General features: G+C 47.0%; 1 protein-coding gene across 2 annotated transcripts in view; it reads left to right on the top strand.

Moving 5' to 3' along the window:
- Positions 1-8,042: 8,042 nt before the first annotated feature.
- clcn5b (chloride channel, voltage-sensitive 5b) overlaps positions 8,043-13,802 on the top strand; it is a 39,211-nt gene continuing 33,451 nt past the window's right edge. Inside the window, exon 1 of one of the 2 annotated variants that reach the window (XM_007890939.2) lies at positions 8,043-8,207. In XM_007890939.2, the coding sequence (XP_007889130.1) occupies positions 8,060-8,207 (148 nt within the window). In that variant the 5' untranslated portion in view covers positions 8,043-8,059. Of the gene's footprint in view, positions 8,208-12,939; positions 13,062-13,802 lie in introns of those variants that run through there. The other variant, XM_042340650.1, reaches the window with a different exon arrangement.

Below are 13,802 nucleotides of genomic sequence, written 5' to 3'. Positions count from 1 at the left end.
TTTACCCCTAATACTCTCCCGGATTAGGTAAACAGGATGCATCCCTCCAGGAAGAGAGTGGGCATTCCATCCCAGACACAGGGAAATCCTCACATGTAGCTGGCATAGATATGGTTTATTAAGCATGGTGATGGATTTCTGCGTGTGAGACACCCCCAGCGCTGACCAAAAATAATCTTCCTCAGTAAAGGAAATTGAAAATGGTTGAGTTTGATGTGAGCAGGAAGAACGTTCACGGATAAATTGGTGGGGATTTCCAGCTGCCTAAGCCAGGTTGTCATATCAGCGGATAAAGAGCTTTCTGATCCCCTTTGGAGTTGTGAGGAGGATGATTCAGGTACAAACTGTGGGCTTCGGGGAACATCAATCCTCTTGGAAAACCCTCCCAGGACATTCTAATAATAATCCTTGTATTTGATATACCACCTTATCACAGTCGTTGAGACGCCTAAAAGTGCTTCGCAGGATAATGTGTAGTGACTGTGTATTTTGTGGGTGAAAAGCGGCAGCCAATTGCACACAACAGTGTCACACAAACAGTCATGGATTGAGCCACCGCATTTCGTTTTGACGGGATTATTGCCCCCGGAAAGCGATTCGCCAATCGACTAACAACCATTAGTTGCTACTTACTGCTAGGTAAACTTACTCCTACGTACTGTTTGGTAAACAGAGGCTTGTGTGTGGAATAAGGAATCTTGCCTATAGTTTCGCCCTGCCCGAGAATCGAACTTTCGCTTGCAAGGCAAGTGCTCTAACCGTTACTCTCCAGGACTCCAATTCTCTCAATCCTGATGTCTAGGTGCTATAGAACGGCTCAGCTGTTAACCCTCCCACCTCTTTGTCAGAAGGTTGTGGTTCAAGCCCTCAAACAGAACTGAGACTGGGGTGCAGTACTGGGGGTGACTGCAGCATGGACTGCCCGATCGGTGGATGTTAAACATCCCGTGACGCTGTTTCTTCGCCAGTGTTTTGGACAACAATTCCCCTAATGAATCGGTCATTCATCTTGTTGCAGGACTGTATCTGTAATGTCAATGCAGTGTCTTATTTCTGCAATAATTAATCAGATTGAAAGCAAGGTCAACAGGGGGTTGACCTTGTGTGTGTGCGCTCAGTGCTGTTGACTGGCAGCTGCGGTCGGTCGCTGGGTTTTGCAGAGAGATTGGAGGAAAGTGGACCTGCAGCCCCAGCCTGTCAGTTTAGCAACTTCAGTTTAGTGGTTGTCAATCTAACAATCTGTGGGGGCTGTGTGTGTGGGGGGGGAGTTGAGGATGTGCAAGGAAGGATGTGTTGCAGGTTTGAATGTCGCTCAAGCATGTTTGCTGTTCACTAAATACGGGATCTTGACCGTGTAAGAATTCCACATGTTTAAGGCATTTTTCCAATGGGATGCTGGCATTTGCTGGTTCAGTTTCCCTATCTTCTCGCCCCCACCACAACCCCCACACACCCCCATCCCCACACACACACTTTCTCACCAACCAAACCACGAGATCACAGAAGAGCCTTGCTTCCCAAGGCTGATGTCAAAGACTGGTGTCTCTGTTTGCAGACTGTGTTTGCCATCTTACTTTACTATAATAAAGTGCTTCACAGGGAATAGCTGACTGAATTTAAGTTTTCATGGCAGTCATTTTGTGCAGAATAGAGTCTCACAAACAACTAGGAATTGAACAACCCATTTATCTAGAGGATGGTTAGCCAGAGACCACGAGAGCGTATTTGTGGCTTGTGTTGTAGATATCCTTGAGTTGTATTCAGTCATACAAAGCTGTAAAGCAAATAGTGAACCTGTGGAACAGGCTCTCTGGGGAGACGCTTGAAGCAGGAAGTGTTGATTTCTTCAACCACTTCTTTTAGGAAATAGCATTATGGGATATACATAGGTAGTTTGGGACATATGTACATGCGACCGCCAGGAAGGTGGAAGGTGAACTAGATGGACCTTAGTCTTTTCTCATCCAGCATTTCTTATGTTCTTATGTGATCATTCACTTCCACGGCTATTTATTCGACTCAATAGAGAACTGAAGACTATTGTGACTCATCAAACAGTCTCTATTATATTAGTGGAGACGTGTACCCGTCAAACACAGAAGTTGGTCCGATCAAAGTGAGAGTGAAACAAAGAGAGAATAATGCAGCAAACAAGATATTCAAACCTTTGTGGTTGGGAATTACCTGAGTTGGTGAAGGAGATTAGTCAAAGAGAAACAGTATTAAACAAGTTATTCAAAATTTAAATAAACAAATAATTGTTCCTGATGCTTTACATACTTATCCTCGTGTTTGAAACAATTGATTAGGATGTGGCTGTAAACAGTTATAACCATCTTCCTCCTTCCCCCGGCTCGGAGTCAGGCTCCTCCACTGTTAAGCGCTCTGAGCCGCTGCCCATGTGGAGAGCACTATAAAAGTGCAAGTTGTTGCTGCGTCCCAAAGTGTCAGCCCGGCTCAGTGGGTAGCGCTCTCTCTCGCCCTGAGTCAGAAGGTTGTGGGTTCAAGCCCCATGTTGGGACTTGGAATCACATAGTCTAAGCAAGTGGTCGCCAACCTTTATGGTGGGCCAACAAAATACATTTTCTTGATTGAAAGTTCTTGACTCATGCCATAAATCAAGAAAAATTGTAAAACACACGACCGATTGAACACAGACTTACCTAAACTTGTGCAAATGTTTGCCGCGTTCGCCCACAAATATACCATCAATTCACTTTACAGTATATTCTGTGAACAACAACAACAACAACAGATTCCATTTATAAAGCGCCTTTCACGTCAGGAGGACGTCCCAAGGCGCTGCACAGTTGGGTCATGACCCGAGCAGGGGGGAAATGGTCAGGGTGAGGGGAGGGAAGGGAGGGAGGAGGAGGGGGAAATGGTCAGGGTGAGGGGAGGGAAGGGAGGGAGCGAGGAGGGGGAAGAGAGTCGAGAGGGGAGCTGAAGGCACGGTCAAAGAGAAAGGTTTTGAGACCGGCCTTGAAGGAGGAAAGGGAGGAAGCGGCGAAGGCACTGGGGGATGGAGTTCCAGAGCCTCGGGGCTGAGAGGCTGAAGGCCCGACCACCGATGGTAGGGCGGTTGGGGCGGGGGACGTGGAGCAGACCGGAGCCAGAGGAACGGAGGGTACGGGCAGGTAGGTAGGGGGATAGTAGGTTGGAGAGGTAGGAGGGAGCAAGGCCGTGAATGGCCTTGTAGGTGAGGATGAGGATCTTGAAATCAATCCTCTGGGGGATGGGGAGCCAGTGGAGGCGAGCGAGGGTGGGAGTGATGTGGTCGCGGTGTCTGGTGCGGGACAGTACACGAGCTGCAGAGTTCTGAATGACCTGCAGCTTGTGGAGGGAGGGCGGGAAGGCCGGCGAGGAGAGAGTTCCCATAGTCCAGCCTTGAGGTGACAAAGGCGTGGACCAGGGTTTCAGCAGCGTGAGGGGTGAGGTAGTGCCGTAGTCTGGCGATGTTCCGGAGGTGATGGAAGGCGGTGCCAGTTGTGGTGCGGATGTGAGGGAGAAAGGACAGCTCAGGGTCGAACAAAACGCGAGGTTCCTGACTGGCTTTGAGAGGTGGAGAGTGCAGCCTTGGATGCTGATGGTGTCAGCGCCTGAGGTGCGGAGGCGCTGACGTGAGCCAATCAGGAGGGCCTCGGTTTTTCGCACGTTGAGCTGAAGAAAGTTGTCTCTCGTCCAGGACTCGATGTCGGACAGGCAGCTGTCAGGACATCGGTGGTCGTGGAGTTGAGAGTAGAGGAGGAAAGGTAGAGTTGGGTGTCATCCGCATACATGTGGAAGTTAACCCCATGTCTGCGGATGATGTCACCAAGGGGGAGCATATAGAGGGTGAAGAGGAGGGGACCGAGGACAGAGCCCTGAGGGACACCACATGAGACAGTACGGGGGGTGGAGGAGAAGCCATTCGTCGAGACAAAGTGAAGACGGTGAGAAAGGTACGACCTAAACCATTCAAGGACAGTGCCTTGAAGGTTGAGGTGGGAGGACAAGCGGTGGAGTAGGATAGCGTGGTCGACCGTATCGAATGCTGCCGATAGGTCGAGGAGGACGAGGAGACAGAGGGAGCCCTGGTCACAGATGGTCAGGATATCATTGGTGACCTTGACCAGGGCAGTTTCTGTGCTATGGGCAGCACGGAAACCTGACTGAAGGGGTTCGAAAAGAGAATGGGTGGAAAGGAAAGAAGCGCTTTGGGACGTCCTCCCGACGTGAAAAGCGCTCTATCAAATGCAAGGGTTATTATTATTATTCAACCACTTAATCTGTTAATAGGGGTTTATAACATGAAAGGAAGTCATTTAACTCATCAAGCCTCAAGCTACTTTTGTCCCATACTCCTGTCTTTTAACCACAAGGTATTATATTTCTCAGTTTCAAATATTTATCTAATTCCCTCTTTAAAGCTAATATGGATTTTGTTACAACCGTCATTAAGATATTTTACATCTTGAACCTTCTGTGTGCAATAATTGCTCCCCTGACCTCTCCCTTTGCTAATACATTACATCAGCCAACCACCAGTTCCCGAATTACCCTGCCAGAGGGTGAGAACTTGAATTGAAATATTTCAGTTTCTATCCAGCGACTCTGCGAACCATGGGTCCCACAGGAGAGCAGCAGCGAGCTGAATCCTGGAACCAGTGCCAGCTGCTGATCACAGCACAGCATGTCTCATCGGCAGGACCTGGAAGAGCAGACCAGTAACTGGGGGCAGGGAATCCTCCCAGTTCCTATTAACCCTGCAAGCCAAAGCCCTAACAGATAAGGTGGCCCTAGCTGGACACGCAGTGGGAAAGCTTGCCATACAGCAACATCAATGGCAAGCTATGCGGTTTTAGCTGGTTAGACTCCCAACAGTTACCCCAACGCACTCTCTGGGGTCCCCCAAGCTCTTGCCAACCTGCGCCTAAAACTTTACGGAATTAGGTAAGCAGAGGGTGTACGTTCCATTCCAACAATCTGTCTCTGGGATTTCCACGTGTAGGTGGGACCTGAGCAGGTAAGTGTTTGTAAGCTGGATCATCTGTAAATCCGAGTTTCCAGCCCTCCTGCTGGCCTGGTGAGTGTGTTGTCGTATCACCTCGTCACACATTCCTGTTGTGGCCTATGCTGTTAGTTAATAAGGCGCTATATCAAATGCAAGGATTATCATTTTGTTATATCAGGCAGGACAGCGGGCAGGGTACACTTGTCCTCAGTGGCACTTGGCTAGCTTATAATAGTTAGTTAAAAGCTAATAATAATAACTATAATCCTTGCATTTGATACAGCCCCTTATCACATTGTTGAGACGTCTCAAAACACTTCTCAGAAGATACTGTAAGGTGAATTCACTGTATTTTGTGGGTGAAACATGGCAGCTGATTATGCACAGTGGAGTCCCACAAACAGTCATGGTTTGAGTGACCACATTTTTGGGGGGAGGGATTATTACCCCCGGAAAGCAATCCACCAATCGACTAACAACTGGGTTCCTACTTACTGCTCGGTAAACAGAGGCGTGTGGAATAAGAAAATTTGTCTAACCCTTCGCCCTGCTCGGGAATCGAACAAACGTCCTCTCGCTTGCGAGGCGAATGGGCTAACTACAATGCAAAGATAGAACCAAGGGAGTATAATAGACAGGTGATACAGACAGGTGAAGACCTTTACCAGGCATTGTGTTTGCAGAATAACTAGACATCTGTGAGGGTTTTATCTTCCTCAGCCCTTAAGGTGCAGACAAACATAGCCATGTTCCACGGTTCAACCTAAATACACTGTACTCTCGAGACTAAGAAATATTGGACCTTCCTGTTTTTCCTGCGAGGAACATTGAAATGCTAACAGCTTTGGAATTTATTCACGGGAAACAAAGCTTCCCTTCGCTCAGCACGTCTGTTTATCAGTGGATGTTCTTGGTTTTGGGAGCTTGATGTTCTGCCAATGACCCCATCGAGTGTGAAGCTTAGAGTTTACCAGCAGGGAAATGCCATCCATCATTTGTGGTGTGTGTTAGCATGAAATTGGTGAACAGCCTGTGCTGCTGCCTGTTTCAGTGCTGTGTCGCTCTGTGTAACTGTGAGGATGGGGATTTCTTATGGATTATGTTGAAGTGCGAGCACTGATGCGCTGAGCCATCGGGTGGCCACCACTCAGCCCACATACACCACAGTAACAGTGACTGGCCTTTAATTATGGCCATCTGTTCTCATCTCGAGTGTTTTTCGCACTTTGGCAGAGCAGGATGTGAACTAATGGGAGGCTACGCAGAAAGCCGCACCTGTGTACATTTCAGTGGATCTCCAGAGGAATGTACAGTGTGTGTCCACCTGGCTGATTTGGTAGCACTGTCGCCTCTGAGGCAGAAGGTTGTTGGTTCAAAACTCTTAATGTGACTTGCAATCGCTTAATGCTGACACTTTCAGAGCCCGCGATAGCCTTGCTCCCCCCTACCTCTGTGACCTTCTAACCCCCTACCAACCTGCTCACTCCCTCCGCTCAGCGGGCTCCGGCCTGCTTCACGTCCCCCGCCTTGCCCGCCCCACCATTGGCAGGTCACTGCCTTCAGTCACTGCCCCCACACTCTGGATCTCCATCCCGCAGTCCCTCCACCTCGCCCCCTCCCTTGCCTCCTTCAAGACCCATCTCAAGATCCTCCTCTTCAACCGTGCCATCGGTCACCCTGCGTCACCCCCAGTCCTCCACCCTCCCCGATCCTGATCCCCAGCTTGGGTCCGAAACACTAATTGTCCAGTATCTTGGGCACCTTCCCGACGTGAAAAGCGTTATACAAATATAATTTAGTTGATGCAGTGCTGGGGTGTGCTGCTTTGGAATGGTGCCATCCTTTGGATGGGACATTAAACCGAGGTCCCATCTGCCTGTTCAGGTGGACACTAAGAGATCCCAGTGTCCTGTCTAACAATCCCCCAGATAAAATTGGCCACTCACTCATGGCTGTTTGTGGGTGGTTGCTGTGCGAGAACTGGCTGCCGTGTTTCACCCACAAAATACATAGTCATTCCACTTTACAGTATATCCTGTGAAATACTTTGAGACATCTCGACTACGTGATAATGCACTGTATCAAATGCAAGGATTATTATTACAGATTTTTCACAGCTCCAAGGCCTACAAATCTCTCCTGGATTATTTGGGAAATCCAGAAATCATCAGCACTGATAAATGAGCGAACATGATTTTAACTTGTTGAGTTTACGGTTAGAGCAAAAGGCAATGGCATAACCCACCTGGAATACTTACATATGCCTTATCATATTGGTTAGCACGCTCGCCTCGCAAGCCAGAGGACCTGCGTTTGATTACCGGGCAAAACGTTTGGCGAATTCTGACTTGGTGAATAATATCAGACGAACGTCGTTACATGCTGGACCAGAAAACATACTGCCTTTCCTGTATATCTCAAACATGTCATGGAGACAGAGTGGGAGATAGATAGATAGAGGGAGGGAGGGAGCTGAGCAAACACGAAGAAGTATTTTTTTTAGGGGGGTTTTGAAAGCATATCTTCGAGATGTCTCAAAGCCTTTACAGAACTGTAAAGTGAATTGACTGCGTATTTGTGGGCGAAACGCGGCAGCCAATTGCGCACAGCAGCGTCCCGCAAACAGTCGTGGATTGAGTGACCCATTATTATTACGTATTTATTTTTGAAGGGATTATTACACCCGGAAATGAGATCTGCCAATCGATTAACACCCGGGTTCCAACTTACTGTTAGGGAAACAGAGGCATGTGTGTGAAGTAAGGAAACTTGCCTAAGGTTTCACCCTGCCCGGGAATCAAACCCAGGTCCTCTCGCTTTCGAGACGAGCGCGCTGACCGCTAAACTACGGGACCTGTGCTGGGAATTGTTCATTGGAGATTCTCCCTCCTCATTGCAAACTTCTGTGGAGCTTTCCCAACGCCTTGGGATATCCTCCTGATGTGAAAGACGTCAAGAATCTAATTTTTTGTTGTTGTTGTACGAGAGCTGTCTCCTGGCTGTTGCTGCAGTGGTACCTGACCAGGATCTCTTTGCTTTTCTCTTGCAGGTTTCGAGTGGTCAAAAATGGCCAAAGATCAGTATTACCGAAGGGCAAGTTTCAACAGTTACCAGAGCAACACAAGTGATGAGGACATGGTGGAGATCGCAGGAGCGAACATGGACTTCTCACTGACAGATGATGTTCCCCCACTGGACAGGGAGCTACAAGACGGTACGGTGACAGGGAGCCTGGTGCTGTTTAGGAGGGATTAATAACTTGCAACAGATTATTTCTTTGTAAACACGCAGTTCATTGAAATCGTGAATTTGATCTTATGTTGTAAACGGTGGAAGAGTGAGAGAGACTTTTTAAGATTATTCAGAATTGTCAGATGTCAGGTGGAATGTCAGCCTCTGGAGAGTGAGGTTAACTCTGGCTCCTGTAAGATGTGCTGGACTGCCATCTAGTGTGATAACTGCTGAGTGACATGATATACCAGCCACCTGGATTTACACTCCTAAACATGATTCTCATATTATATTGAGAAAGAATATAGAATATAGTGTAAAGTGAATTGACTGTATATTTTGTGGGAGTTTTGCTTCACAGTGTATCCTGTGAAGCGCTTTGAAATGTCTCAAAACCATGATAAAGCGCTATATCAAATGCAAGGATTATTATTATATTGGGGAGGTGTACTTAGTATTCAGAACTCCATCGCATTCAAGAGCTTAATCAGTCTGTCACTATCACTCTGAGTCAGAGGGTTCTTCAACAACAACACTAATAATCCTTGCATTTGATATAGCGCCTTATTACGTCTTCAAGACAGAGGGAGGGGACAGGTTAATAGTTCTCGTTGAGACTTTGAGCTCCCAGTCTGTGAAAGTGTTTCACAGAATATACTGTAAAGTGAATTAACAATAACAAACTGCATTTATACAGCACTTTCCCAACAGGGGGACATCCCACCACACTGGACAATGAGGGATTTGCACCCGAGCTGTGGGTTGGGATCAGAGACCTGTGGAGGGCAAGTGGGGTAATGATCGAAGGTCGAAAAGAAATGTGTTGAGACAGGCCTTGAAGGAGACGAGGGAGTGGGCGAGGCGGAGGGGCTCCGCATTGGACTTCCAGAGGGTGGGGACAGAAAGGCTGAAGGCCTGATTGCTGATAGGATCAGGCAGGATGGAGGGATGTGGAGTAGGCCAGTGTCTGCAGAGTGGAGGGAGCGGACAGGTTGGTGAAGTTTTAATAGGTCTCGTTGAGACTTTGAGCTCACAGTCTGTGAGTTGACATTCCAGTACAGTCCTGGGGCGTGGGGTGGCGAGCATATTAACCGAGGTCCTGTCTGCCTGTTCAGGTGAATGTTAACGATTCCATGGCGACAATGTGTGTTGGCCAACAATTCATTCAGTAAAATGAGTCATTCACGTCAATGGGTGTTTATGGAAAATTACCATGTATAAATTGGCTGTCAGGTTTGCTGACAAAATGCACAGTCGCTACAGCTAACAGTGAATCCTTTTGAGACATCCTCCAGTCGTGGAAGACGCTACATCAGAAGCCAGGATTATTATTATTATCTCTCGTTGTGTCGATTTGGTCCATTCCTTTTGAGCGGATTAACATGGTGTTATCAGTACATCACACTGAAACGTTAATAACAGTCTGCTACACAAGTTCATGAGGAGTCAGGCGGTTTATAGCTAACTAAGGGAATGAATGTTGAAGTAAGGACGAGGTCAATGACTGGTCTGTGGCTGTACCTGTTAATGAGCGACTGGTGTGAGTGGAAATTAATATTTGGGTTCTCGCTTAATAAGCACGTTCATGAGTCAAAAGACATGTTAGTGCTCCTCTGGTGGGGGGGAGGTAATATAGCGCCTTCCCATGTTGTTGTGACATCTCAAAGCACTTCACAGGATATACTGTAAGGTGTAGTAACTATGAACATTGTGGGCGAATGCGGCAGCCAGTTGCGCACAGCAATGTCCCACAAACAGCCATGGAGTGAGCGACCACGTTTATTTGGGGCATTGTTGGCCAGGACACTGGGAGAGAGAAACTCCGTTCTCTTTTCAAATAGCACCGCGGGATCTTTAACGTCCATCTGAACAGGCAGATGGACCTCGGTTTAATGGCTCATCTGAAGGACGGCACCTCCAATAACCCAACAGCGCTGTGGGTCAGCTTAGATGATGTGATTCCCAGACCCAATGTGCAGTTTGAACTCACAACCTTCTGACTCCGAGGCGAGAGTGTTACCACTGCACTAGGCTGACACACACACCATTGCCCCCAAAAAGCAATCTGACATTCAACTAACAATCAGATTCCTACATATTCTAGTTAAACGGAGGCATGTGGAGTAAGGAAACTTGCCTAAGGTTTTGCCCCTCCTGAGAATCAAACCCAGGTTCTCCTACTTGCGAGGCAAGCGCACTAACTAATATGCTACAGGATTCCTAGCAACTTATCATATCCAAACCTCTCAAAGTAATTACTGTTTTTGTAGGCAAAGGCCCCATATTACAGCCACGCGATGAATTGAACTGGAAGATTGTTGGTCAGGTCACACAAGTAAATTCCCTTTTTCAAATAGTGTTGTGGGATCTTGGCACTACTGTATTTGAAAAGGGAAGGGAATTCACTGAACAGGTGCACATCCAAGAATGTAACATTCCCTTTACTACACGTTCAGGTGCCAACATGGGGCTTAACCTACATTCTTCTGACCCAGAAACAAGACTATAACCAGCTTGGCTAAACTGGCACGTGTGGCACACATCTGGGCAAAGCGGAGCTCTACTATGTCCCAACAATATGCCTCACCCCAGAGCAGCCGCAGTGACCTTTGCGATTTCCAGCACCAGACAGGAAAGGGAATCTAAGTGCTGGGAAGACAACAGAGATAGGTTACCATTTGGGAGCTGTAGAAATTGATGGTCATTCATCTCAGCGCTGGGTGGGACTTTGCTGGGGTAGGTTAGCAGCTGCAGTTGTCTCTGAAACAGTCACTGCGCTTCAAAGGGAAGCACTTTACAGTGAAGAACCTTGAGACGTTTCAATGTGACAACGAGCTCTGGTGAATGTGTGGAGTCCTATAGTTTAGTGGTTAGTGCGCTCACCTCGCAAGTGAGAGGACCCGGGTTCGATTCCCAGGCAGGGCAAAACCTTAGACAAGATTCCATACACCAGACATCTCTATTTACCTAGCAGCAAGTAGGAAACTGGTTGCTTATCAAGTGATGGATCGCTTTCTGGGGTAATAATTCCTTTTTTAAAAAAATAATGTGGTCACTCAATCCACAACTGTTTGTGAGGCACTGCTGTGTGCAATTGGCTGTTGCATTTCACCAAAATATAGTCAATTCACTTTACAGCATATTCTGTGAAGCACTTTGAGACATATCAATGACGTGATAAGGCGCTATATCAAATGCAAGGATTATTATTATAAGGATTACTGTTAAACCCAGGCAGATGTGAGGATGCTGTGCGTGAAGGATTTAACAGAAAACTGGAAGCATGAAAAACAACAGGCAATAGTTACCTTTAAAGTGCATCCCGACCCACAGCTCAGGTCCGAATCACTGTTATGTGTTATACAAATTAGTATTTGGTTTGTTGTGTGTGCGCATATATCAAGTGAGCTGCAATTCTGGAGGATATTGTATGGGATGCACTAGTTCATATTGTGTAAGATACTGTCAGAGGGAGTTCTGTTCATTGAAGGGAAAAGCAATATATTAGTACAGTAATACTCACATAAGTCTTATCTTTATCAATTGTATAATCGCGTAAGCCTCACATTCCCATTCAGTTTCCTATCAAAACCACTTAGATTTCTTTGCATCAGTCGTATTAATCTCCTAACTCGTAGCCTCATTACTCACATACTTATTGGCTGCATTTAATGGCGTCCTGAGCCACCGCTGCATGTGCTCTTGTTAGTTAGCACTTATCAGCCGGTTGAATTGAATTACAGGAAACATAGTCTTAATCCTTTGACACATGCGCAGAACTTCATTTCCCACGTGTAGTTCTGTAGGTTAGTGGTTAGAGCGCTCCCCTCGCAAATGAGAGAATTTGGGTTTGATTCCTGGTAGGCCGAAACGTTGGGCAAGTTTCCTTACTCCACACGCCTCTGTTTACCCAGCAGTAAGTAGGAACCCGGTTGTTAGTCGATTGGCGGATTGCGTTTCCGGTTATAATAATCCCTTCAAAAAACAAAAATTTATTTTAAAAAAAAAATAATAATTTGGTCACTCAATCCACGACTGTTTGTGGGAACGCTGCTGTGCACAATTTGCTTCCACGTTTCGCTCACAAAATATACAGTCAATTCACTTTTCAGTATATTCTGTGAAGCGCTTTAAGACGTCTCGAAGAGGTGATAAGGCGCTATATCAAATGCAAGGATTACTATTATTCAGGGTGATTCCAGCGCTGTAAGTCACACGTGGCGGCAGGTAAACACACATTGAATCGCGGGAAATGTAATGTTGACCCGTCCCTGTGCACTTACCGGCTGCAGTGACTTACCCACACGCAGTGTAGATTATTGATTAAATTGGATTTTATACAACTATACAGCTTGGCTGCAACTCAGACTTCACGTAAGTCATATTAAAGATCATGGTCCTGACGAATATGCCTTATGTGAGTTTACTGCACATTATTCACTGTACTCATCTGGGGCCTGTTTTCAATACCCTCCGCTGGTATCATTGCTCGGCTGTTGCCCCGAGATTTACAATGAAGAGCTTTGTCTTATCACAGTCTGATCTCTGAGTGTTGCTGTTCAGAGTCTGGGGGGAGGAGGGGAGGAGGGGAACCCTTGCTCCCAATATCCCTGCGTGGTTTGGATCACATGCCTGGCCGCCTGCCGATGACCTCACTGGCAGTGTGGAGAGCTCTGCAGGTGATCGCAGTCAGTGCAGCTCAAGCCTCTTTCCTCAGGCTGGAGCAGGGGAGACACACACACAATCTTTCGACATGGAATAAGCTTGTGTGCTTTGTGCGCTTGTTCCTATCCCGGACTCTGCCCAGCCGCACATCAGGAGGCTGACACATGTGGAGGTAGGTACAGAGCAGGAATGGTGGGGAAGGGGAGGGAAGGGGGAGAGGCTAAACGCAGCTTGTGTTGATAGCTCACATTGATCAGTGAAGCTGTCAGCACACTGCCAGGAGAAGCCCCTTTAAACAGCTCCTCACCAGTGTGTTCCTGTTAAGCAGAGACATTTACAGTCTCCTGCTTTGTGGATTATTGCCCCGGGGTGCGCCGGCACTGAAGCCATGTTAAAGCTGTTCACTGTCCTCAACACTAAACATGTAATGAGTGTGTGAGCCGCCCGCCCGCCCTCTGTAACAGCCCGGCCCGGATGGGGGCACTAACGAGAGGATCCGAATCAACAGGAATTAACGCAGCCAGGCTGGTCAGCTTTCCTTCACAGACAAAGCCTTTTTAGTTATTTTCCTCAGTGTGAAGTGGCTTCACTTTCGATGAGATGAATCAGTGTCAGTCTGTATAGTGCAGTTTATCCACTAATTTAGTTTGTAATTTAGTGATGCCTTTTATTGCGTCTCCGTGACAATCTGCTAGGAAATCGGCTAAAATCTCCGCTGGATTAAGGCTCCATATGGAAAAATTTTGTCCATATTTTAATAACATAGTGTAATGTCCAAGCTGAATCTCTTAGAAGGAGGTTCCGAAGGTCCTGGTGAAAACCTTTTATGGTTGTATTTATTAATTATATAATTAATTAATAATTAGGTTCCCTTCGTCTCAAAGATTGAAATCATCCGTTTGCTGCACCCTCC

This window comes from Callorhinchus milii, unplaced genomic scaffold, assembly GCF_018977255.1.
Source record: "Callorhinchus milii isolate IMCB2004 unplaced genomic scaffold, IMCB_Cmil_1.0 Scaffold15, whole genome shotgun sequence".
Lineage (NCBI taxonomy): Eukaryota > Metazoa > Chordata > Chondrichthyes > Chimaeriformes > Callorhinchidae > Callorhinchus > Callorhinchus milii.
Note: the sequence above shows the minus strand (reverse complement) of the source record. Positions and strands in the feature narration are given on the sequence as shown.